At 39.5% G+C, this 25,696-nt stretch overlaps 2 protein-coding genes across 6 annotated transcripts in view; one reads left to right on the plus strand and one right to left on the minus strand.

The window, feature by feature from the left end:
• DHFR (dihydrofolate reductase) overlaps positions 1-1,886 on the minus strand; it is a 32,431-nt gene extending 30,545 nt beyond the window's left edge. Inside the window, exons 1-2 of one of the 3 annotated variants that reach the window (XM_033164308.1) lie at positions 1,704-1,886; positions 803-852 (exon numbers count right to left, since the gene is read on the minus strand). In XM_033164308.1, coding sequence (XP_033020199.1) covers positions 803-852; positions 1,704-1,789 — 136 coding nt within the window. In that variant the 5' untranslated portion in view covers positions 1,790-1,886. The remainder of the gene's footprint in view (positions 1-802; positions 853-1,703) is intronic. The other 2 variants (XM_033164314.1, XM_033164312.1) reach the window with 2 other exon arrangements.
• Positions 1,887-2,125: 239 nt separating this feature from the next.
• MSH3 (mutS homolog 3) overlaps positions 2,126-25,696 on the plus strand; it is a 52,558-nt gene continuing 28,987 nt past the window's right edge. For 2 of the 3 annotated variants that reach the window (XM_033164305.1, XM_033164306.1), the window contains exons 1-10: positions 2,126-2,323; positions 5,716-5,839; positions 7,368-7,576; positions 9,141-9,353; positions 9,978-10,094; positions 11,171-11,288; positions 11,776-11,921; positions 12,050-12,216; positions 22,944-23,056; positions 24,701-24,815. In XM_033164305.1, coding sequence (XP_033020196.1) covers positions 2,147-2,323; positions 5,716-5,839; positions 7,368-7,576; positions 9,141-9,353; positions 9,978-10,094; positions 11,171-11,288; positions 11,776-11,921; positions 12,050-12,216; positions 22,944-23,056; positions 24,701-24,815 — 1,499 coding nt within the window. In that variant the 5' untranslated portion in view covers positions 2,126-2,146. Of the gene's footprint in view, positions 2,324-5,715; positions 5,840-7,367; positions 7,577-9,140; positions 9,354-9,977; positions 10,095-11,170; positions 11,289-11,775; positions 11,922-12,049; positions 12,217-22,943; positions 23,057-24,700; positions 24,816-25,696 lie in introns of those variants that run through there. The other variant, XM_033164307.1, reaches the window with a different exon arrangement.

Here is a 25,696-nt window from a genome sequence, read left to right on the forward strand (position 1 = left end):
ACATATTTAATTCCAGATTTTAACAGGCAAATAATTCAAGAGTTAGTCTCAGTTTAGTCCTTGTTTAGCAAGAGGATTGGGACAAAAGTAAGAATTAGCTGGCTCTGCCTGTCATTGGCTCTGGATCCATGTACTGCTGGTCTTCCTACCTTTCACCCTACCAGTCCTAATGCACACCAGTCATCACAGATTTGCAATATAACAACAACCAACAACAACAAAAACGCTAAAATATCTTGCAGGGTTGTTTTATTGGCTCCACCAAGATGTGTGTGGAGAATGAACACTCTAACTTGCTAAATAAATGTGCTATTATTAAATCACCTGTTTAGAATGCAGACTTAGTCTACAATCTTCCATGGAAGGTTTGTGCCACCAACCTCAAATGAACCAGGACTGCAGTCATATAGCACTGCTAGTGATGTTAAATTCTTGAGAATAATCTTTTGGAGAATATTCTCGATTAATGAGGTATGTACATTTAAAGCATTTAAAGCAGCTGTGTAGACAACACAGAATTTACAGTTTGTGGAGAATATTCTCACATCACTAAGCACTGCCATAGACTAAGACACATAACACCTCTCTTCCTCAGCAACTTGTAGACTTACGGCACAATAACTAGCATCAGGATCACGAACCTCGTTTGTTTAAAATTTTGAAATATGGTTAGATTTGAAGGTCCTTTCACCAGAATAAAGAATTAATCTAGACCAAAGTCACTCATTTCCCAAAGTATATAGATGAGAGCTTGTGGTTGAAAAAAACAAAACAAGACACATGGAAAGTTAACTTACATTACCTTCTTGTGTAGGTGTCACTGTCATTTTCTGAAAATACTTAAACTCATTCCTGTTCAAAAACAAATGAACAATGTTGTAATCATGTCATCCTTGCAATAGCTATCTTTATTCCTGATCTCAAGACTTCAGCAGCTCTTTTGTTAAACCCTAATTTTGTAGCTCACACAACTGCGGGTTGGCTTGTTTTCACACACCCCATTTCGATTATTTGTTTATTTGTGCATGCCGTTGAGCCACCATTACTGTTTCTATAAGGCATTGGGATGAAGAATGGTGAGAATGAATGTGATGGGAGTGGGTAAGGAAAGAGATTTCCATAGTCAGCCTAAAATTGCTCACTAAAGCAAAATTTGTACCATTCCAGACTTACAGGTATTATTCCTTTATGTGATGCCAATACAGTACAGTACTTGTTTTTATTCCCATCTATTTTCAGTGAAGTTGGGTTGTATACTCAGACGGTCGCCACTTATGTTTTATGCTATATTTTTGATGTGTTGCTGGCCTGGTTCGGAGCTGGTTCTGTGCTGCTGCTTTAGTTTTAAATATTACATATTGTTAGGAGATTGGTATGTTTTACATTTTTTACACTGATTTTTATAGCATTCCCACCGGCAGCCTTGGAAAGGGTTTTCTGTCCTGAAGGGTGCCATAAAAATATCCGGGGGGTGGGTGGGAGGGAGAGGCTGAATAAGTCTGTAAAAGGTAAAGCATGTATAATTAAACAATTACAATTGCTGCCCCTTTGACTAGAATATCGTTTCAGAAATGACACCAACTCCCAGCCTGCTTTGCTCGCCCTCAGCACAATCATCCGTCGTGTAAAGGCAGCAGTGCATGCTGGGATTTGTATTCCGTTTAAAAGCGCGGGATAAAAGATAAGCGAAAAAGCATTTTTACCTGAGCGGGGGCCAAGGAAGACTCCCATTCTTCCCGATGCCCATGTTCAGGGATACAGCAGCAATGGAATTTAATGACAGAACCATAATGCCTCCCGTGTCCGTGCTGAATCTGCCTTCGGTACTGAAGCGGCCCCTGTTAGACTTTGGAATTAAACACCCCACGTGTCCAACGAAGGGGCGGGGTGGTGGTGGTGGTGGTGGTGCAGCCCTGCGCCCTTTACGCATGCGTAGGGCGGACATACCACGAGGCTCCGCGACTGAAATAAAACAACGCCCTTCCCCCCCTCCTGTGACGAAATCCAACGGTTTCCGCCCCCTCCTATAATCTCCACAATAGGCATTTTTGGCGTGGGAGAGGGGCGGGGCCGAGGAACGGCGCGAGACCGGTCGCGTGGCTCTTCGAACGGCTGCTCTGGGCAACTACCCAGTCTCGAGCCCGGGATGCCGCGGGGGCGAAGCAGGCTCGGCCCACGCGGAGGGGCCCGCGGGCAGCCGGTGCTAAGCAAGTTCTTCCAGGTGGCGGGATCCCTCCGGGCAACCGCTTCCTCCTCGGCTGCTGCTGCTGCTGCTGCCGCCGCCGCCTCTGACGAGGAGAGAAGCGAGGATGCTCCGCACACGGTGCGCGCCTTGACTGTGGTGGGAAACGGGTTTGGGAGTGGGTGGCGGCGTTTGGGTGCCTGAGCCTAACTTGACGTGAAACCTCCTCGAAGCACGTGTCTTTTCTCTGGCTGCTCCGTCCCCTCCTTCTAATCTTTCAATCCTATTTCGCGGTGCAGGAGAAAGCGACCCCTTCTTCGCACCCTGTGACGTCCCTACAGGCAGCCGCAGTTCGAGCTTCCAGAACTAGGGTTCCCTCTCCGCCTTGTTCTTTGAGCAGGTCTTGGTTCTCTAGGATGCTGTGCACTCATGCCCTTGGGTGCTCTGACGAGCGAAACGCGAGGATAGACTTGTAGGCCGATGCAACAGATAGAATAAATTCATTGAATGTATTGAAAAGAGTTGCTCGTTTTCCTCGACAATCTGTTAAAGGTTGAGTTTGATGCATTTGTATGCCCCCTATATAAAAATAGCTGGTGTTCTTATCATAGCTGTCAACCCTCCCTGCTGTTTCCCAGTGCTATAATAAGGGAATTTCCCGCAAAAAAGGGAAAGGTTGACAGCTATGGTTCTTATTACTTTGTATCCCCTCAGCTCTGCTCTGTATGGGGGAACCGGCGCTGGTTGGGAGCATGCAATGAAATTTATTGGTTGAAAGATTCAGGGCAGACACAGCAAACGGATTAAACAAACTAAACAGTTGCATAATGAAGACTTTTAGCCACCATTGTTAAAAGAAACCAGGTTCAGAGGCAGTATGCTACTGAATACTAGGGAGCAAAAGATGGAGTGTGTCTTCAAGCCCTGTTTGTGGTCATGCCAGAAACAGCTAGTTGACCACTGCTAAATGTAATTTTGATCTGATCAATGAGGGCTGCTATGTTCCATTAAGGAACTCGTACAGGAAGAAATACCTTTTTTCTGGTAGCTAATAAGTTATGTGTATTAGGCTGCGTATATATGTGATTGGAAAATGAACTTGATAGTGCCGCAGGGATTTGAACCCAGCTGTTTTGTTCTGGTGTAGGTTTACATCACACTGGAATACCCAATGTCTCCTGTTGATAGACTCATCGAATTGTAGAGTTGGAAGGGACCCAGAGGGTCATCTAGTCCAACCCCCTGAAATACAGGAATCTCAGTTAAAGCATCCATGGCAGATGGCCATCTAACCTGTACATAAAAAACTCCAAGGAAGAAGAGTGTGTAGTGGTTACCCTCCAGTGCAGGAGAAAATGCATTGCAGGCTACCCTCTAGTGCAGCTTGCTCCATCTTCCATGTGACAGCCCTTTAGATAGGTTATATGATAGCCATCTTCAAATTTCAGCCTCCTCTTTTCCAGGCTAAACATACCCAACTCCCTCAACCATCCCTCATAAGGCTTGGTTATCTTGATCACCTGCCTCTGCACATGTTCCAGCTTATCAGTATAGGTATTCTTAAATTGTGGTGCCCAGAACTGGACACCACAGTATTCCAGGTGTGGTCTGACCAAGGCAGAATAGAGCAGTACTATTATTTCTCTTGATCTGGAATCAGTAGTGTGTTGCTGCACCACAATTCCGATCATCCCTGATCATTAACCCTGTGAGGTTGATGTGAGTTGTATTTTAAGATAATCTAGAGGTCACCACATTGGCTATCTTGGGTTTATGTGATTTTGGCATATCAGGTCTCTTATTTGTAACCAGTCTCAGAGGGTTCTTGAGAATGAATACAAATGAGAAAAATTGCAAACATAAGCATGCTTTCTTGTTAAATTAAGTGAGGCTTAAATTAAAGTAAATGTGTTTTTAAGATAAAGTGACCATCAGGTCCAGTCGTGTCTGACTCTGGGGTTGCAGCGCTCATCTCGCTGTATAGGCCGAGGGAGCCGGCGTTTGTCTGCAGACAGCTTCCGGATCATGTGGCCAGCATGACAAAGCCGCTTCTGGAGAACCAGAGCAGCGCACGGAGACGCTGTTTACCTTCCCGCTGGAGCGGTCCCTATTTATCTACTTGCACTCTGACGTGCTTTCAAACCGCTAGGTGGGCAGGAGCTGGGACCGAGCAACGGGAGCTCACCCCGTGGCAGGGATTCGAACCGCCGACCTTCAGATCAGCAAGCCCTAGACTCTGCACTTTAACCCACAGCGCCACCTGGGTCCCCGATTTTAAGATAGGAGTGACAAATTGCAACATATTTTACACATATAAAATGCTGTAGGAATTATTGTTATATGATCCTTGTGGAATTTGAAGACATTTTTATTTCTCCAGGCCTGTGAAAGGGGATTGATATATTTAGGCACTGTAGTCTTTATAGTTGTCATTTTAATTATTTTGTGCATGGTTTTATTTAATTTCATTTTGTTACGGCATCCTGGGCACCCTTTGAGGAGGAAGGCTGCAGATGTTACTGTTCATTTAGTGCATTCCTCTGGTGAGTTTAAGGCTCACTCCTAATCACACTCTGGATAGACTGTCCCATTCTAAAATTTTCTTGCTTTTTAGTGGTATGGTAAAATTAGTTTGGATTTTCATACTATATCATTGATTTCTGTCATTTTATATGACAACTAAAGATAAAAATCTAATGATTAACATACTTTGGTTGGTAAATAACTACTGGGGCGCACATTGCACTCCAAAGTGTTAAATGTGTAGGGTGTAATGGATTGTGTGGTTACTGCATAGAAACTTAGCTAATTTTTCATTTTGCCTTGTGGTCTTATCAGAGAGATTTTATTACTACATTTTATTTATTTATTTTATTATATTGCACCACCCTGTCTCTCACAACTGTGCCCAGGCTTTTGTCTAAGTTACTGACATTTGGGGGTGAGGGCAAAAGGACTGCCAGCTACGTGCTGGCAGCTGACTCAGATACAGCTTGCTAAACCTTGCAGGTCGATAAACCTTGCATGTTAAACTTTTAAAAGTTTTTGACTGCATTCTATCTTTTGGAAAAAAGAAGCAATGGTAAACACTTTGTTTTAAATGAAAACTGAAATCCATGACTTGTGGGAAAGACTTGTGGGTCTTTTCACCAGTCATGCTGTAGAGATATATTGGGTTGTATCCAACATTAGTCATACTCAGACCTATTGAAATCAGTGTATCTGAAGAAGTGTGCATGCACACGAAAGCTCATACCAAAAACAAACTTAGTTGGTCTCTAAGGTGTTACTGGAAGGAATTTTTTTATTTTTTATTTTGTTTTGACTATTGAAATCAAGTTTCAGTGGACTTTCATGAGTTTGACTAATGTTGGATATCACCCATTAATTTCAGTGGGTCTAATCATTTCAAATAATTACAGTAAAGAGCTCTTCATGATAGTTTGTTCTGAATCTTTGATTGTTCTTTATTTATCTTCAAACTGATTCCAGAGTCCAAGCAGACTGAAACTGTTTGAAATAACATTTTGCAGACTCATGAACCTGATGGGAAAAAGAGAAGAGTTGTAAAAAACCAAGAACATGTGGACAAACGTTCAGAACTTCTGCAGAGTAGAAGAAAAGAAGAGGTCAATAGAGTGAGTACTCTGAACACTGGTAAGTTTTCAGTAAAGTGGCTGGTTGTAATTAAAAGCAATAATTAAATAGTGACACATTAAAAGCTATTTTTGAAGTGAGTGGGAACAGGGACTGAGTTTTTGTGTCTGATTCAAGACTACTGAAGCTCTTCTATTTTGTTTGAGCCCTTCTTCCTCATCAAGTAACTGGTGCAGAAGCTAAGGCAGGATGGGTGGCTGGGAACATCTGGAGCTTTAACCACTTCTGTCACCTGGCAATTTAGGAGCAGTACAGGATTAAGGTGCTCTCTTAGACTATGTTTTCTTTAAGGGAGAGGAGATCCCCCTAAATGGCAAATTTATTTACTGTATTTGTTTAGGAGTATTAATACCCTTCCTACCCACCAAAGTTCTCAAGTTGTGGCGCTGTGGGTTAAACCACAAAGCCTAAGACTTGCCGATCAGAAGGTCGGCGGTTCGAATCCCTGTGACGGGGTGAGCTCCCGTTGCTTGGTGCCTGCTTCTGCCAGCCTAGCAGTTCGAAAGCAGTTCATGACTGGACCTTTGATGAGGTATTTGAACAAAAGACTACATAGATGTTCTCAGGCAGTTCCAAGCAGTGGGGGATAGAGCAGAGGACCTTGGATGATGGAGGGTGGTGGAACCAGAGAACCAAAGATCACAGGCAGGAGTGAGAGAAAGGGTAACAAAGAGGACGTTGAAAGTTAGGGCAAGAAGCTTTTGCTAGATCTGGGAGCAGACAGGAAGCCAGCATAAATATATAAGGAGTGATGTCATGTGTGTAGAGTGACCGGAGAGCTGATTGCCTTTGCTGAGTGGGGCAGAGGAATAATAGAATTGTAGAGTTGGAAGGGACACAGAGGGTCATCTAGTCAACCTTCTCCAATGCAGAAAGGGCCATAGTCTTGTAGTGTTATAAAAGACCATGTATTTGCAATGCTGTAAAGGGAGAAGTGGACGTGGGTGGCGCTGTGGTCTAAACCACAGAGTCTAGGGCTTGCCGATCAGATGGTCGGCGGTTCGAATCCCCGTGATGGGGTGAGCTCCCGTTGCTTCATCCCTGCTCCTGCCAACCTAGCAGTTCGAAAGCACGTCAAAGTGCAAGTAGATAAATAGGTACCGCTCTGGCGGAAAGGTAAATGGCGTTTCTGTGCACTGCTCTGGTTTCTCCAGAAGCAGCTTAGTCATGCTGGCCACATGACTCGGAAAAACTGTCTGCGGAAAAACGCCGGCTCCCTCGGCCAGTAAAGCGAGATGAGCACCGCAACCCCAGAGTCGTCCACGACTGGATTTAACGGTCAAGGGTCCCTTTACCTTTAAAGGGAGAAGTGATGCAGCTTGATGGGAGACTGAATATGGAGAACAAATGAGAGAGAGGAGCCATAGATAATGCCATCCTCTGTGCCTTTTAAACATGATTGTAACACTGTACTTGGATAAGGAAAGAAGGGTTGGGAGGGAAAATAAGAAATTAAACCTTGGGCATGTTGAGTCTGAGGTGAAAATCTTTTGTTTGTTTATTTGTTTGTTTATATTTGCTGACAAAGGAGAGCCAAACAAATCTACCAGTTCCCAAATATGTTCAGAAACCTTAGACAAACTGCGAAAGTTCTCTTTCAATTTGGAGCGTCCAAGAAAAAGAATTTATTCAGAGACTCTTCACGGAAGTCACTCTGTGGATTTAAGCAAGTACCAGCATTCTGTGGTTGGAAGCAATGGTATAAGTGGCTCTCAACATTCTCAAGACATTAACAAGGCAAGTAGTTATTAAAAATATGTTATTTGTGTGTTTCTTCATGGATTAGGCCACCAGCCCTTCCAAATGCAAGCAGTGGTGAATACTGGCAGCATAGTATTTCTAAATCTGGAGACAGACTGTTCTGTGTTTCAAGTTAGAGCTCAGCAGAAAATATTGAATGGGATGACTGTGGTTACAATACAGAGGAGTCAGTAAGAGAGAGAGAGAGAGAGAGAGAGTTTTGTTTCAACATTCACTCACTTGATCTCAAATTGCTTTTAAATTCTCCATTTAAAAATATGGGTATTACGGATTAATAAGGAAAATTGTTGATAAAAAACCTGTGTGTGTGATTTTACATTGACTTTACAGTTAATTGATTCTGCGGCTGATGGCTCGCTAGAGAAGACAATGAGTTGAAAGCCAGTTATTGATGAAGACATTTTAAAGTACATGGCTAGTGGAAAGATAACGCTCTTGTATATTTATCATAATTTAGTAATGTGCCAAAAGCATTATTATGAATCAAATAATTGTTAATCCTAAAGGTATGTGGTGATTTCCAAATTCAGTTTATGTGGTTGTTAATCCTTCTTGATAGTGGCAGAGTTTCCTTGAAAACTAAGCAAAGGGTAGGCAACCTTTTTCAACTCGTGTCACATTTCCTATTGGACTACCTTCTGAGGTCCACATGCCAGTTATGCAAGGGCATAATAGAGCCAGATAAAAGCATTTAAAGAAATTGCAGAATATGACTGATGAGGCAAATAGCCTAGGGAGAAGGGATGTAGCCTAGGGAGAATCATGAGGACCAGACACGGGGACTTACAAAGCCACATTCAGGCTCTGGGCCTAAAGTTTTCCACCCCTAGATTACCGGTAAGCCATTAGTTTTCCAGATTTTATAGTTTCAGACTGGTAATGTATCAGTTGCATGACTGATTTTTCTTCTGCTCCTTTATAGAACATCTAACAGACTTTGGGTTGCGTTCAAATATTTTTTACTTGCAACAGACCCATTAAAATTAATAAACATGACTAACATAAGTCTGAAATTCAGTGGGTCTGCTCTGAATAAAAGTTAGCTTAATACAACCCTTTAGGTTGCAATATTTTCACTACACGTCTGAAAAATTGCATATTTTAGTCTTCATGTGATCTATGTAAAAAACCATTTAGGGGACCAGCTTTCATAAACTGGAAAAATAGTTTTTTGATATGCAGGTACAAGCATTGAATAACAAAGATACAATATGCAAACAAGGAAGCTGGTAAAAATGTGTTGTGGGCTAGAACATTTTGTTGAAGTATTTTGGGAATACATCTTACTGCCTTGTCAAACTTTCTATTTCTGATTTCATGTTGGAGCCAGACTTGCCACCTTATCACTGATTTATGGGCTGGGAAGGAAGGAAGTTTTGAAGTTAAAATGTTGGGTTGGAATTCAAACTTGGGTGGAATTCTAGATTCACTTCTTATTTCTTGCTGGAAAATGTGACATCTAATGAAGTGAATCATACTGTTTTTACTAACTGTGTAATTGTGTTTTTCTTCATTCTTGCTTGATCTCTTCTGCTCACAGGAAGAAATGTGTCTAGATAAAAGCCAATTTTCTGCCTCTGATATGAGTTTGGAAAACACTCAATATGCAACTGATACTACTCTTAAAAAAAGAAGCAAAAGTGTGTACACACCCCTTGAGCTCCAGTTCCTAGAAATTAAAAATCAGTATAAGGATGCTATTTTGTGTGTTGAGTGTGGTTACAAGTACAGATTTTTCGGAGACGATGCAGAGGTAAAGGACTTCTATCAACCACATTGTTTTACAGTTTCACACTGTTGCTATTAACATATTGTGCATGATCTCTGTAAAGTATATGCAGAAGGTGCAATATGAAGTCAAAAAGCATCCAAACATACTTAAGCCTAAGTAGGAACAGCCATGCAAATCTGTTGGTAGAGGGTGAGGTGTGACCACAGCAATTGCATGTGGATTTCAGGGGCCTGGAGGAACTCTGCTGTGCCAAAGCCATGTAAAAGGCTATTTATTGAACAGTATGTCTGTAGTCCAGATCTTTGCAAGTTAGAATGCTGGTACTTCTGCATAATCTTGTAGGTAAATAATAATAATCACAAAATTTGCCTAGAACAGAATTTGCAAATCATTAAAATTGATTTTAAATTTAGCATGTGTTTGCCTCCTTTGAGCTCATGTCTCTCTAGATAAAATTTAATATTATTAATAGCTAGTAATATGTTAACCAGGTCACATTTTTCTTTCTGTTTTTGGGAGACTTAATTTTTTTTTTTACTTCTATTAATTTTATGGGTAGCTGCTCATTAAATGCTAAATAGACACAAGTTCAGTGGTAACTCTAGGCTGTCATAATAAATTGCTAATAATTGTCATGTTTTATAGATTGCTGCTAAGGAGCTGAACATCTTTTGCCATAAAAATCACAACCTTATGACTGCCAGCATACCAACTCACAGATTATTTGTTCATGTTCGGCGTCTCGTAGCAAAGGGTTATAAGGTTTGGTTCTTTAATAAGTTATCCAATGCTTTATTTTTATCTGAGCTTATGTTTCACAACTATATAATTTCACTTTATTAGTAGAAAAGAAAAGTTTCCAAAATAATTTTCTTCACTCCAGTATTTTCTATTTATGTTTTCTGCTTGTTTATTTGTACCTGGGAGTCAGAATTAAGCTGAACCAAAGCTGCATGCCTAGTTTTATATGTGTTCTTGAAAACATCAGTAGGCACCTCTCATTTTCATTGATTTTTTTATTTTTGAATCTATGGTTGTTTGGGATCCTTTTGTTCTCTTGCTACTTTTGCTTTTAACATTTATCACGGTTATGCCCTTGGTCTTGTTTGCCCTTACTTCTGTTTAATTTGATTGGCTGTAACAATCAGTGCCACATGCTTATGGATGTCTGTGGCACCTTCACATAAGCGGGGTTTTCTGGCTGCTATGACTTGCACTACTGTCAAAGCTCTAGCTATCCAAATAGCTAGGGCTGTTGACACAATTGCGTCTTGAGTGGCCTCTCCCACTTTGTGGAGCATGCTTGGCTTTATTAAGGCAAAGAAGACAGCTTGAATGGCTTTATTTTGGTTAAATAAATCATGACACGGTGTAATATGTCATGTGCTGTTATTCACCTGTGATTTATTTACCTAATTGCAAGATTTGCTAAGGAACAGATGATTGTTATTATGTCCTGATACGAAAAACCACAGAATTCAAAGAAGATGTACACTCTTTTTCGCACGACTGTATGTGAGTTTCAGTAACTAGTTAACTACATGATACGTCCTGATTTTGGATGGCACATTAAAATTAAAGAATAATTCGTCCAGCTGTATAATTGTGGTGCCTTAGTAGTCTTTTCATACCGGTATATTCTTACTTTATTCCTTCTGCATTGAATGGTGAACTGTGTTACGTTGAAATGAGAATGAATCATTGTTCCTTCAATTAAATATGTCATATGTCTTTTTATATTGCATTTCTATACCCATCCATAATGTAACAAATTTAAAATTTTGTGCTTATTTTACTTTCATATTATTTGTTGGTTTAGATATTTGTTTTTCGTGCAGGTAGGAGTTATAAAACAAATGGAAACAGCTGCTTTGAAGGCTGTTGGAGAAAACAGAAGCTCTCTCTTTAGCAGACAACTAACTGCACTGTATACAAAATCTACAGTTCTTGGAGAAGATATCCTTGTAATCCATAAATTAGGTTGCAATCCAGTACTTACTTACCTGGGAAGTAAGGCCCATTGAACTTAATGAAACTTGCTTTCTAGTAGACATGTATAGAATTGTGCAGTAATTCTAATACTCCCTTGGCAGTAGACAATTGGTTCTATATTAATGTGCACACTCTTTCTCCATGGGCTACAATTTTAAACTTGCTTACCTGGGAGTAACTCACATTTAATTCATTAGGTCTTACATGGTTAGGCTTGCACTGCTAGGCATGCTTAGAGTAGACCCACTGAAATCAGTGGACTAACTTAAGTCCCATTAATGTTAGTGGGTATGCTGTAAGCTTGACTATGCCTCGCTTCAATCCAAAAGCATGCTTCACACAGTGGACTAACTGAGCTGTAACAATCTTTATCCAATGTAGTGTGATTTATTATTTTAACTGCTTTATATAAAAACGAGGTAGAGAACCTGTTTTCCTTAAGATTTTTTAAATGTGAATCCTCTGCTGATGTTCGACAATGCTATGGAAGCTGAAGAAATATCATCTGATGTCTGTGATAATTATCTCTTGTGTGTGTGTGAAAGCAAAGACGGTTTAAGAAATAAGAACCAGGAAAGTGTTGTCATAGGCATAGTGGTAAGTAACCTTGAATATTTTCTCTAGCCTTTTATACTCTTTGAGATGCATGGGCTTCTGCTTTAATAGCAGTTCACCTCCATATGTGTAAATACGTATTTAGTTTTTATTATCTTTACTTTTTTTAGGCTGCTCAGCCTACTACAGGAGAAGTTATTTATGACAGTTTTCAAGATTCTGTAGGCCGCATAGAGTTGGAAAGTCTAATTTTACGCCTGCAGCCTGTTGAGATTATTCTTCCTGCAGATGTGTCAGATCAAACTGAAAAACTTATCAATACTGTGACTTCTGCAAGGTACGCTTCTATGTAACAGATACATTTGATATTTTTATTTGGACACTGGTACCAGGCCTTGAGCTACACCAAGGCAACAATGGCAAGACAATACAAAAACTGAACTGGAAGCCATGGACAAGTGAAAATATACTAAGTTAAAAATAAATGGAAATTATTTTTCTTGTCTTTAATGGCAAACTGTAGCAGTTGGGCTCACTGTAGTCAAACGACAGCAATGGGTTTGGGGTTCCATAGGATCTTGGGCTGGCTCCCTTCCTTCCTCTCCCAGAATGCCCTGTATTGGAGTGTGGCGATTTGCTCAACCTGCACAGGTCCCCCAGACGTTTAACGGTCCGTTGATACCTATGCTCACCATGTGTTAATTAACTGCTGCCACCAACCAGTTTGTCTGGTATTTTACTTCACTCAGTTCAGTCAAGGAGAATATTGGAACAACTGTTTTTATTGAAGTTTAGTACAAGCATGTGGTTTCTAAATAAACAATTCCTTTCTTGGTTGTGTTCTTGTTAACAACAGTGCCCAACGATTTCTCCCACCCCTGTTCCTACTCCTTCCCTTGCCACCCTCCTTCCAGCCTCTCAATACCCACAACAAGCCCCAATACAAAGACAAAGACTCTTTACCTTCCCCGGGAGGGGTTTATATAGCCCGCATAACCCCGCCCCCTAAAGGTTCTTACTGGTTATTCCCTTTTAACTCCTTCTATGCTAATCCTAAATTTGGGTGATCGTCACATGGAGTTTCTGCAAGCTTCTGCTTGTGCCTTTGTGTGCTACTTCAATCACCCCACAGTTTTGACAGGTGGAAAGGGAGCTCAAGGTTGAAAAAGCGATCATTCTGTGAGTATAGGTCAGCAGAGCTGTTTTGGACTCAGCAGAAGACCTCCATCGCATCCAACACCCACCAAGTGTGATGGATTGGGTGCTTCAATGGTTGCCTTAATCTTGTTCGTGGTTGCATCCTTGAGTTTAGAAGCAGTCGTTTGTGTCTAATTCTCAGCACTTTGAAAGTGGGTTTGTGAAGCATGAGACTAATAATCCGCCTATTCTTTAGTGATAATGCTGGATTATTTTCATGTTATATGTATATTATTTGCATACTGGTACCTCTAGCAATTGAATTACAAATTATTTTCTTCATAGGCTAAATGTGCTATAATTCATTTCAGAGTTGTTTTGTTGTTTGGTATTTATTTTACATATTTCTTGATAGTAATAATGTGTGTTCCTTATTAATACTGATGCTTGATACTTTACAATGATTTCTTTCTGTCATCCATCTGGATCACTAAATGATCTGTAAAGTGGACTTAGGACTGCAGCACGGTGATGGAAGTAGAATGACTTTTTATGCTTATGAAGTGTATTATTGGAAGATGCATTAAAGCATGTGTGCACCTAAATAATATATGGAGACCACTATGGGAATGCGTACACTATGAATTTGAGTCAGTTTTCAAGTCTGCAACAGGCATAGGTACTAAATCTATTAAAGAATTTTAAAAGTCATTGTTTATTTTGTTCTAATAGCTGTGAATAATTTGATACTAACAGATGGTGGCCTGCTGTTTAAAAATTAGTTTGTTGCATTCAGGCGTGCCAGTTAATGTAACTGTGAGATGAAATCCACTTTTCCCTGGTTTTCACTTTTCCCTGGTTTTAGCAGTTAGGAGCACCCAAGCATTCACTGTTTTGTGTTTGGTAATCACTGTTTGCATCATGTTCTAACCTTCCATACCTTTTCTTTAAAAAAATTAATGTTTTAAAATAATTGTTTTAAATTAAAATGTAAGAATAAATTTTTACATCTCCTTTCTGCCTTTGAGATGACTTCCATATAGATTTAGATGGGTTCCTAGTGAAGGAAGTGCAGCAGCAGAGGCAGAGCATGATGTGTGACTGTATGGGTTCACTGGATGTATCTGCATCTTTCCTTCCCCTTCAAGCATATAGTTAATGTTCAGTGAATACTCAAACTAATCAATGAATGAAACTGATTTTTATAATCAGTTGTCTGATGTTTATAAACGGATGGCTTCTGTTAAATTATGTTAAAGTTTTATTCAGGGGAATAACATTACAAACCTGTGTTATTTGATAAGCTCTTTACTGATAGTAGCTAGATTTTTTCATCTCTAGTAGCCCGTAGGAAGGAGTATTAATAGACCAACTTTCAAGGCTAAATGGATGTAATTAATCAGGAATTCAAAATCACCACCCAAATGCTTTAGTGTTTTGAACAGAAAAGTTACATAACAGACTGGTTTAACATGATAAATTCTTTGCCACTAGAGGGTCCTATAGGGTTTCATATTCATCAATGCACTCCATAACTCACGTTATTTTCCTTCTAAATATTTTCTATTGGAACAATCCCTTCAAAATTAAGACATTATTAAGTCACTGGTTTCAACTGAGGAAATGTAAACATTTATTTATATACAGTAAGGATTACTAGCTTACCCTTTGAAAACTTTCCAAAATGTCTTACACAACATAATAAAAAACACAGTATTATAAAAATATGCAAATTAAAGTAGTTTTCAAAATAGCATACAGCTAAAGAGATAAAACTCCCATTTAAAATGCTAGGGAAAAGTATATTAATTAATTAATTAATTAATTGCTTTTACACCCCACCTTTCCTCTGAGGATTCCAAGGTTATGAACATGATTACATATACCTACCCTCACAACAAGTCTAGGAGGTAGGTTTGACTGAGAGGTGGTGACTGGCTCAAGGTCACCCAATGAATTTCATGGCTGAAGAGATTTTAATATTGGTCTTCCATGTCCTAGTCCAGGCATAGGCAACCTTCGGCTCTCCAGATGTTTCGGACTACAATTCCCATCATCCCTGACCACTGGTCCTGTTAGCTAGGGATCATGGGAGTTGTAGGCCAAAACATCTGGAGAGCCGAAAGTTGCCTATGCCTGTCCTAGTCTGACACTCTATCATACCACACTGGCTCTTTGTATGCAAACTTCCATATCTTGAGGAAAAAATTGTACAGCTGGAAGGAACCACGAGAGTCATCTAGTTTTGGTCAAATATTGATGTAGAACTGCTTGGAGCAATGGAAGTGGGATTACAATCAGTAGCTTATTCTTAGGTCATTTTATTTAATGATATAAGCATACCTTTTTATGTGTCTGGGGCATTAACTTTCTTAGGGGGTTGCTTCCCCAGATTATTATCCTTTCCTGATCTTCATTTCTAACTCTGGTAACACAACTAAATGTATGATGAATCCAACTTACTCTTCGACAAGTCAAAGACTAGGTTATTGTAATTAAAATGGTTAAAGTAACTTAATGATTTTTACTCTCAACGGATCTTCTTGGTCAGATGATAAGCCATAATTTTAGCTGCCAGAGAAATTAACCTCCTAAACTTGCTCCTTCTGGAGAGCTACTTTCAAAAGTATTTCTTTTTTTTATATAATGTGCTTCACCATACCTAGTTGGGAATAACTTCAGTTTGTTCTGAGTGCAAGAAGCCTATGTGATTGAAAGTTAGTAGAAGGTTATTTTGCTCAATCTAAGGTTCATCCCCTTTTTAATCCATTTCAAACTCTAAACTCCTCTTAAGTGCTGGCAGTGACTACCGTACTCTCACTGCCTTGTTTGTTACTTTTGTGTCCAAGGCCTGTCTTGTTGCAGCATATCTACGATGATTGGATGTCAGTGAATCTCAGCATCAATTATTTGTCTGGGAGTCTCTTAATTTGGTTTGCATTTGCACATTCTGCTGTAACCCTGTTTGAGCCTTCAGGGCAACCCTGTGTTAACGACAGCATTCTTTATTGCAGTGACCTGAAATCATCTAGCTTCCTCAAGATCTGTTTTTTATAACGTAGGTACAATACTACAGTTGATATGAGCATCAGGCCATTCAGCATTGCTACAAGCACTGCATATTATATGTTAGGTATATGTCTTGCCTTTTGCTCTAAAATGTAGGAAATGTTCTAATGCAACTCACTTGCAGTAATTATCTGTGGTCCATGCTTTGCCTGTGTAATGTTCTGCCAGTATTTAGGTACCACCCATACTCAAGCAAGGATTGACTTGCTAACAGTAGGGTGTATGTGTATGTGAGAGAGAGAGAGAATGTATCCTGTAAAGGTAAAGGTATCCCTGACCATTAGGTCCAGTCGCGGATGACTCTGGGGTTGTGGCGCTCATCTCACTCTATAGGCCGAGGGAGCCGTTGTTTGTCCACAGACAGCTTCTGGGTCATGTGGCCAGCATAACTAAGCCACTTCTGGCGAACCAGAGCAGTGCACGGAAATGCTGTTTACCTTCCCGCCGGAGCGGTACCTATTTATCTACTTGCATTGGCGTGTTTTCGAACTGCTAGGTTGGTAGGAGCTGGGACCAAACAATGGGAGCTCACCCCGTCGCGGGGATTCGAACCACCAACCTTCTGATCGGCAAGCCCTAGGCTCTGGTTTAGACCACAGCGCCAGCATTTTCTACTGCTGTGTTTTTCCATGGAAACAATAATTGTTTTGTAAAATTAGTAAAAGTATAATGAATGCCAGTTAAATTGGGAAGTTTCAAAATTGTAATTACCTTTCTTTAGGTGTCTGTCTCTTGGAAGCATGCATGTATTTCTAGCAAAAAATAAATACATAGTTTGGGGGGGTCGTTAAAATCAGTATATTAGCAGTTTTCAGTCCCTTCCTTTTTCCTCAGGATTTTAACAGTATTAGTATTATTTCTTCAATTTATTACACACCCTTCACCATCAGGTCCCAGGGTAGGTTACAACAATTAAAATTCAATAGTAAAAACAGTTGAAACATCTTGTAGTTAAAGGAGTAGGTTTGGATCTGAAAACACACATTTCAGGTGTAAAAGGCTATGGAAAAGAGTTGTGTCTTCACCATATGGTAAAAACTGTATAATGAAGGTATCATACACACATCTGTGGAGGTGAAATTCCATAACTTAGGAGAATGTTCTCTTCCTGGGCCACACTCTGAACCTCTGAGGATGGTGGAACTGCTAAGAAGTCCCCCTCTGTTGCTTTTAACGTGAGAGATTCTGTGGACAAGGAGGTAGTCTTAAGGAGTTTTAAGTCATTTGGGGCCCCAGAAGCAAATACAGTTGCTCAAAAACAGGTTATATAATGAAGTGGATACTATTGAGTAGTCATTTATTATTCCAGATAGTGTAAGAGCTCAGGCTTCAGTCCTATATGTAGGAGTAAATCCCAGTGAAGTTGGTGGAACTTACTTCTGAGTAGACATTGCAGTGTAAGTATATAAATGATTGAGAAGCCAGGCTAGATGCTGTATAGGACCAGATGATCCCACACTGAGCCAGTAACAGCAGTACTACTTTCTGGCTATCTCAGGCTTTCAATCTAAAAGTTACGACACAAAAGGAAAAGAAATTGGGAAGGATGAAGGGAGAAAAGCAGACTCTGGCACTGTTTCCTAGCTGTAGAGTTTGTGTAATGATCTGTGGGAATGGAAAGATTTCAAGGAGAGGAGAAGCCAAAAGTGGCTGGTCTTTCAACACAGCAGATGCGGAGTCCCTGCAGTCCTATCTCTCCTTTTATGTGTCTAATGGAATGGCTACTATTGATGGCTTCTGGTGAGGAAGTCTGATGATGCCAGTGTTTTGCAGAGCAGATGAAGATGCCCTGCAGTCTCATCACTATTTTTTCTCTTGCAGCCTGATGTAGTGAACAAAGTGTCCAGGTCATACTGCTAGAGTCCCTAGTTGGTGTCTCCTGCGTAGTAATGAGAAGGGAGTGAGTACAAGGCACCAAGTAACTCTTCTTGTAGTTGTCTTTTTTCCCTTTGGGAATCTTTATTTGCAATTTCCCAATTTTTAAAAAATCATAGTAGACTTGCAGTGACAAAATCTGCAGTAGTCCACCACTTCTGTTTACCAGTGCCTTGAAAAGTCACTAATACAGACATGCAAAGGAGGAATTATCTCTTAATGGCCTCACAATGCAATATCCTAATTGCTGAGTGTATTACTGGCAGTTGGATAACTCTGTTCTACCTGTGTCAGGAGATAACATCGCTCAAACTAGCAAACTTTCAGTTTGTGTGTGGCTGCCCTGTATGATGAGCAACTGAACTTCATGTTAAGGCATCTGCCTAAGGTGATCTTGCCCTCCGAGGCTGGTTATTAGATGCTCTTGAACAGGAATGACTATAAGAATACTTTCTGTTTGAATTAAATTTTGCCCAAGCAATCACCTAATCATGGTTGGACAGGGTTATGCATTTACCAAGCCCAATTGTTAAGAATATAAGAGCCCAGCTGGATGTGACTGATGGCCCATTTATCCCAGCATCCTTTTCTCACAGTGATCAAACAGATGCCTATGAAAAAGCTCAAGGAGGACATCAGTGCAAAAGCACTCTTTCCACTCATGATGAAGCTGTATCCCAGTTTCCCAGCACGGGTACACAGAGACATACTGAAGGTGGACCATTACTATCATGCCTGTGTTTTGTCTGTGACTGTCAAGCACCCCTTGATCAATTTTTCAGAATTCACTAAAATAACTTATTAGCAGTGTGTACACAGTAATTCTTCTAACCCTTAATATAGGAAATGATGTGACGTAAATAAAAGCTCTTTAATAAAAGAAGAGTGTGATCAGTTATTTAAATACCTAAAATCCAGATTTGTAGCCTTAATTGATGTGAATTTAACTTTTAATTTTCTAGAAGACTGGAAAGGTTTGGCCTCCTACCAGAGGGAGTTATTTAACAAGCTATAGCAATTTGGATACGTGGTAAAGTACGGTGGAGAACTGCATCTGGCTGGGAGGCCAGATTGTTATTTGCCCCACCCCTTGTGGGTCAAGTTTGACAGTGATCTTTTTTGCCTGCATGGGTCTCCAGAAGCCCCTTGCAAAGTGCTATGCAATGTAGCACTTTTCAGGAGTCTTAGCAAGACACAACGACTAGCTGATCATCAGATGTTGAGAAGCCCCTTACAAAATGCTATGTTGCCATATGGTTTTGCAGGCACCACTGATCAGCACTGCCAGAGAAAAACCCTTTCGGCTGAGCCAAGTTTTTACCTGCTCCATACCTGATACTATATATGATATAAGGTGTAAGATAGGTGGGCTTGGCTTAAATGGCCTAACATGCCCAAAGGGAAGGCCTGGTGGGCCTAATTTCCTGCATCTTTTGTAAAGTGTAATATATATGCAGAGTGTGCACAAGGGGAGAAATTGTTATGACCAACTAATTTCATGGTTCACTCTTGGTGTATTTTGCAGATATTTTAATGTGTGCTTTGTTGGTCTGGAGTATGCCCTATCCAAATTTATTAGGGCTATTTGCATTCATCTGGTGTATCATACAATGTGTTTAGACAATATATATGTCCTGGACTGAATATTTCCCCACCCTTTAAGAACACTAGCAGTGGAAATATTATTGCTGTAATTGCTGGACGCTTTTCTTTCTTTCTTTCTTTCTTTCTTTCTTTCTTTCTTTCTTTCTTATTCCCTGTTAAATTCCACTGACAATGCAAACATGTGCTTCCTATATCCCTGCCCTGGCCTCATCTGAACATATGCAACTGCTGGCACTTCACTAGTCGTGACTATATTAGGCTTCAGAGTTGCCGAAAGAGCTGCTTAGAGGAGCCCATGATGCTGAACTTGCTCCCAGATTCAGAATTGATGGTTATGCATGTATGACTATAAAACAAGAATGGAAAGTATGATCTGTTATTTGGCTTCGCAGAAAACTGAAGAAATGAATAGATATGAGCTTTTAAAAAAATTAGTTGACTTTGACTTCATTGAAACATCATTTACCTCTACTTCTGTTTGAAACAATTATTACCGGGGGGAGGGGTGGATCTAGAAAACAAAAAGCAATACTGACAGCTAGCAACTTTTGTTTATGGTCTGCAGTAACAAAAATATTTTAATGAAACTTCCTTTCATATATGAATGTTGTAGCTAGGACTGAAATTGTTTCAAAACTACTTCTGAAGCAGGTAGGCACACAGTAAATATGTTAAGTATATGATGCAGAATAGCATTCATAAGACACTTTTATATAATCTTCATTTAAAAAAATTCTTGTGCTGTCAGTGTTGGCCAGCATACAGCCATGCATGGTCCCAGTTAGATTGGGATCGTGTTTAGATGAAGAACTGGGGCAGATTCAAAGGAGAGTTGTTGCGGAGTCAGAGCTATTGCAGGCCAAGATCTGAGCCAGCAGACATTCTTAGCAGGCTAAGGTGGGCAGAGAAACAGGAGGAATAGACATTATGACAAGTCAAAGAGGCAAAGTTAGGGAGTGACAGAACCAAGACGAGAGTTGCCTTGTTGCACATGCAAGTACTTACTGCAAGCTAGGAGCATTTATGGTCTGTCCAGGAAGAACCAATTGACTGTTTAGGGGTGGAATCATTATGCAGCCTAGGAAGGCAATATTTGTACTTTCTTCCTACACTCTTAATCCCCATTGTTTGCCATCAAGGGCAATAGGAGACCAAGTAGGAGCTCTCTAGTTCAAGTTTTAGTTGAACCTTACACTAAGTTTTTATGTGGTTTAAGGTTTTAAAGGAGTTGATAGTAAAGGGATAATACTGGTTCATTGCATTGGCCATAGTTTCTTTGAGATGTACACGTTTTTATAATCTGGGTAAGATTTAGTCTGATCAGTTAGGACTGTTTTATTTTTCCACTTGTAGAGAACATCTGTAGATACTAGTTTTGTTAAGATTTGGAAGTATATTAATAGTCTGACTCAGGAGGTTGCTGACTCTCCTTCTTTGGAATATTTAAAGCTGAGGTTGGATGGCCATCTGTCATGTATGATCTAGTTGAGATTCTTGCATTGCAGGGGGTTTACAAGATGATCCTTGGAGTCCCTGACTACTCTACAATTCTATGTTTCTATATGAATGACAAACTAGGTTTAAAATTTCATTTTTAAAAGCATTGTTTGGAGTGACATGAAACATGTAAACCTTGCAGTACATAAAGATCATTTTATTGCACACATAAAATCTGATTTTCACTCTCACAAAATGTGTTTTTAGATAAACAGAATAATTGAAGAATATGATTTCTATGACTTTTGATAAAGATAATGTAAGACACATATAGCATTTTCATAAAGCTGCCAGGAAAGCTTAACATAATTAATTGCAAAAACAGGGCAGGGCATTTCCCTTACCCTAATGGCTTCTTAAATCCACACCAGCTTATAAAAGAAAGCATTAATTAGAAGAGTAATTGCAGAGCCAGCTGTCCATTGCTTGCTGTCCAATACCTTCTGTTGAGGAAACCACAAAACTCACTGTAAGGTTTTTTTGTTTTTTTTAGGGAACTAATTAAAACTCTTGTGTGTTGCAAACTCACAATGTAACATTTTGGGTTACATTGCACACCCTACTTTGGCTACATATTTGAAAGTTCACACATACTGGTTTTTCCTGTGCAGAATGGGGAGCGGCTACATTTCCCTTCCTCATGGTGTTCCTTCTTTCCAACAGTCATTCAGCATCCTGTGCCCCCTGAGCACCCCTGCACACTTTGGGGTTACCTTGAGTTTGTTGATACCCCCTTCTCATGATTGTATGGCATACTTTTGACTACTAGCAGTGGGCTCACTGTCCCCTGAAGATCATAAATAGGATAAAAGAGAGAATGCACTGGGATCTCTCATAGTGAGAAAGGGTAATCTCTTGCTTTCTTCCCTCCTTTTTTTGGTATGGATAGCACCGGTATTTGGTTGGCTATATGGGAGAGGGACATAAACATTTACAGCATCCTCAGTCTAAACACTGGACACATCATGATTCCTAAGTCATCCTTCTGGTCTCAGCAAGTAGGAGGCCATAGCTAAGGTGAGGTCCTTCAAGGATCACATGACTTCAGTGTTATAAACTGCATACAGTACTTGTTTTAAGAAAGGGGCAATTCTTTTATGGCAGGGCAGGAGAGCTTAATTTCAGAGCCACAAAAGCTCCAAGATAGCCCTGGTTGCTAATGAGTCCTTCAGCTAGGTTTATGCATAGCTCCTGTGTTCTAGCTGGAACAGTATTTAGAACTCCATGAACACACGTTTCAGATGTTGTTGTATGTCCCTGAATTCCCTTACCATGTTTTAATTGGATTTTTGGCACTTACTGGCAAAACTCTGTGTGTGTGTGTGTGTGTGTGCTGCTTAGTATGGGAAAACTCACCCTTCAGCACACCCAACTCCCTAAAATGTAGGATTAGAATCAGTGCTGGCTAGAAGGCAAGCATGTGTCCTGGCACCATATATTTTATAAATTAAATATGGGACTTTGATCATAATGCTGTGAGAATGGATTAGGTAGCAAAATGCTAAACCTATCCCGAAACTAGAAAAATCCTGGTTATCAATCCAACTAACTAAATAAAGGGCACAATTAATGCCATTCTTCTGGATTTATTAATGCTTCAGGACTTAGCTAGTAGCAACTAAAATGGGAAGACAGAGCCTTGAAACTACTCTAGAATCTAATTTGTTGAGTTACAAAGTGATTTGATCAACCTGTGCAATGAGAAAAGGGCACACTTCAAAAATTAAATTTATTTTCAAAGTTTCACTTAATGAAATAGTCCTGCGTCTTGATGTGTTCGCAAACAGTGAAGTAAGACAAATAGATTTTCTGATATTGTGAGTTTTCTATCAGTTATTTTTGTAAGAGTACAACAAGATTAAACATACGTCTTATTTCCAGCTTACAGGATGACAGAATTCGGGTAGAGAGGATGGAAAACAAGCATTTTGAGTACAGCAATGCTTTCCAATTGATTACAGACTTCTATGGAGATCGAGTACTTGATAGTAAAGGTAACTGATTCAGAAACTCATTGAAATTTGTCTGAATAGTTTGCATTTGTATTAAATACGATTTTATTATTTTGTAAAAGTTACTTCACAGTGTCATATCTTCCTTAATTTACAAGTAGATTTTAATATTCTGAAATTGTGCTTGTTAATATATATATATATATAGAGAGAGAGAGAGTGTGTGTGTGTGTATACACTATATATACAGTGGTGCCCCGCTAGACGAATGCCTCGCTAGACGAAAAACTCGCTAGACGAACGGCATTCGTCTAGCGGAAGCTGCCCCGCAAGACGAAAAAGTCTATGGGGCTGCTTCGCAAGTCGAAAAATTTTCGTCTTTTTTTTGTCTTTGTTTAGCGGAGCGCGGCTGTTATTGCCGCTTCGCTAGACGAAAAAACCGCTAGACGAAAAAATTCGTAGAACGAATTATTTTCGTCTAGCGGGGCACCACTGTATATATATATAGTATATATATAGTATAGCAGTATTTAAGAATAAGAAAGGTCATTCCATCCATATGTATTTCTTGATAACCAGTAAACATTCATTTTAAATTACAGTTTATTCAAATAAAAACACCAAGGATAATTCAAGAACGAAACTCTTTACTAGTCAGTTGAGCAGCAAGTTGCTTTTGGGAAGGGAGCCACACAAGGAATCTTGACAGTTCCTTAGAATATTTGTCTCACAGGAGTAACAGTCCTAATTAATTTCTTGCTATGCAATCCTATACTGTACATGTCTATTCTTAAGTAAGCTATTCAGAGTTCATTGGTGCTAGCTTCTAAGTAATTTTGTATAGGTTTTCAGTCTTAGGCTGTTTCTATGCAACCAGTTTTTCAAGTAACAAATGCTTAGTTAACTTGTTTCTGTTAAGAAAGGTTTTGATATTATATATGATGATGATGTTAATAATATAAACAATATAATATACTTGCAGTGTGTCCTAACTAAGTCATACTCAGTACATTGGATATCACCCAACATTTTTTTTGGATTCTCATTTTCCCAGTAATAAATTGTTGCTGTGAAAACATGGTTCTCTTTTTAGCCTGTTTGTGCCATTGCAATGGTAACATAAGCCCCTATTACATAGTATACAGAACTTTGTAGGTAAGTGGCATAAAATCCTGCCCATGTGTTTGTACCCGTTTGTGGTAATACAAAAGTATATGCTTAAGAATTTGAAGGAAGCAAATACCAGGAAGGCTTTCCATTTCTCAATAGCAATGCTGCTGCTTTTCCTCTTCCGCCTCTCCAGCTCTGGAATGCACAGCCACTATTTCCCGTGCAGCAAAGCTTCTTCCCTTGCCTGAATCCACTATATCATGCAGAATTTGATAACTCTTCTTGCCCAGTAAGGCGTCACAGTTTTTCTCTGTCCCAAAATGCACAAACAAATACAAGGCATTAAATGTGTAGATTGTAAAAATACCACTTGCTGAAGGAGATATCCTTGCTGTGGTGTCCATAAGTATGAGATAGGCAAAAGTAACATTTGTTGTAGTAGTGATTAGGATGCCAATTTGGAGTCAGAGCTAAAATATAATGCAGAATAGGAGCTCCTACACACTGGATTTTATATGTTGCTGTAATAAAAGCTGGTTGTAATACAACTACACAAATTACAATTGTATTTTTAAGGTTCCCAAGCATTGTCAGTGGTTTTAAACTTGGATAAGTCAGTGCTATGCTCCCTGGCTGCTGTAATCATGTATCTTAAAGAATTTAATTTAGAAAAGATACTCTACAACCCAAGGTAAGTACTTTTAATTTCAGAAAATCACAATCCTGAAGAAAGAATACTGTAGGGATATTATTTTGCATCCTCTGGCCAATTTCCTTTCATAAAATAAGTGTACTTTTTGTGATATCCCACTTGTAAACGTGATGTTCTATAACTAGGCATTTAAAGCTAACAAAAGTGGGAAAACTTTAGAAATGTAAAAGTATATGCTTGTATGATTTTAAAAATTACTCACCTGGTTATTATACTGCATAGTTGAACTACTATAATACTAAATGCAGAACTACTATGAGAAGAATTTTTAAGCAAATCCTTATTCTGTCAAATCACCGCTTCTGTTCTATTTTGTGGGCTAGAGCAATTGTTATAAGTGTGTATGTTTACCATATTTTTCAGAATTAATAGATTCTCAGGTTATTGGTTTGATTTTTCATCTCAAATGTTTGTTTATTTGTGAAGCATGTTCAGTACAGTATGGCTACCCTGAACTGTCACTGCTTACCAAGGCTGGCTTTTCAATCCTCCCGGACCGGAAGGACTATAAAAGGACTTCCTGTTCCACTTAAGCCTCGTTTAAACAAAAAGCTGTTCCTGATATCTGGCATGCTCCTGTAGCTTTGATTTTCATTCAGTCCTGATTTCTGACTTGTTTCTTGATCTCAGTTTCTACCTTGGTGCTGACTTGTTCTTCAGTCTTGACTACTGACTTGGTCCCAGCGATCCTGGTCCCTGATTTCTAGCTTACTGTAGAACGCTTATCTAGCTCTGACACTATTAATTAATTCACTATCAACATCTCTACATGAAGGAAATCAGATGAATACTAGCAATCTACTTAAAATTGCAAGGATAATTTAGTCCAAAAAACTTGACAAAATGAGTTGCTAAGCGTG

The sequence above is a fragment of the Lacerta agilis genome, chromosome 11 (genome assembly GCF_009819535.1).
Source record: "Lacerta agilis isolate rLacAgi1 chromosome 11, rLacAgi1.pri, whole genome shotgun sequence".
NCBI lineage: Eukaryota > Metazoa > Chordata > Lepidosauria > Squamata > Lacertidae > Lacerta > Lacerta agilis.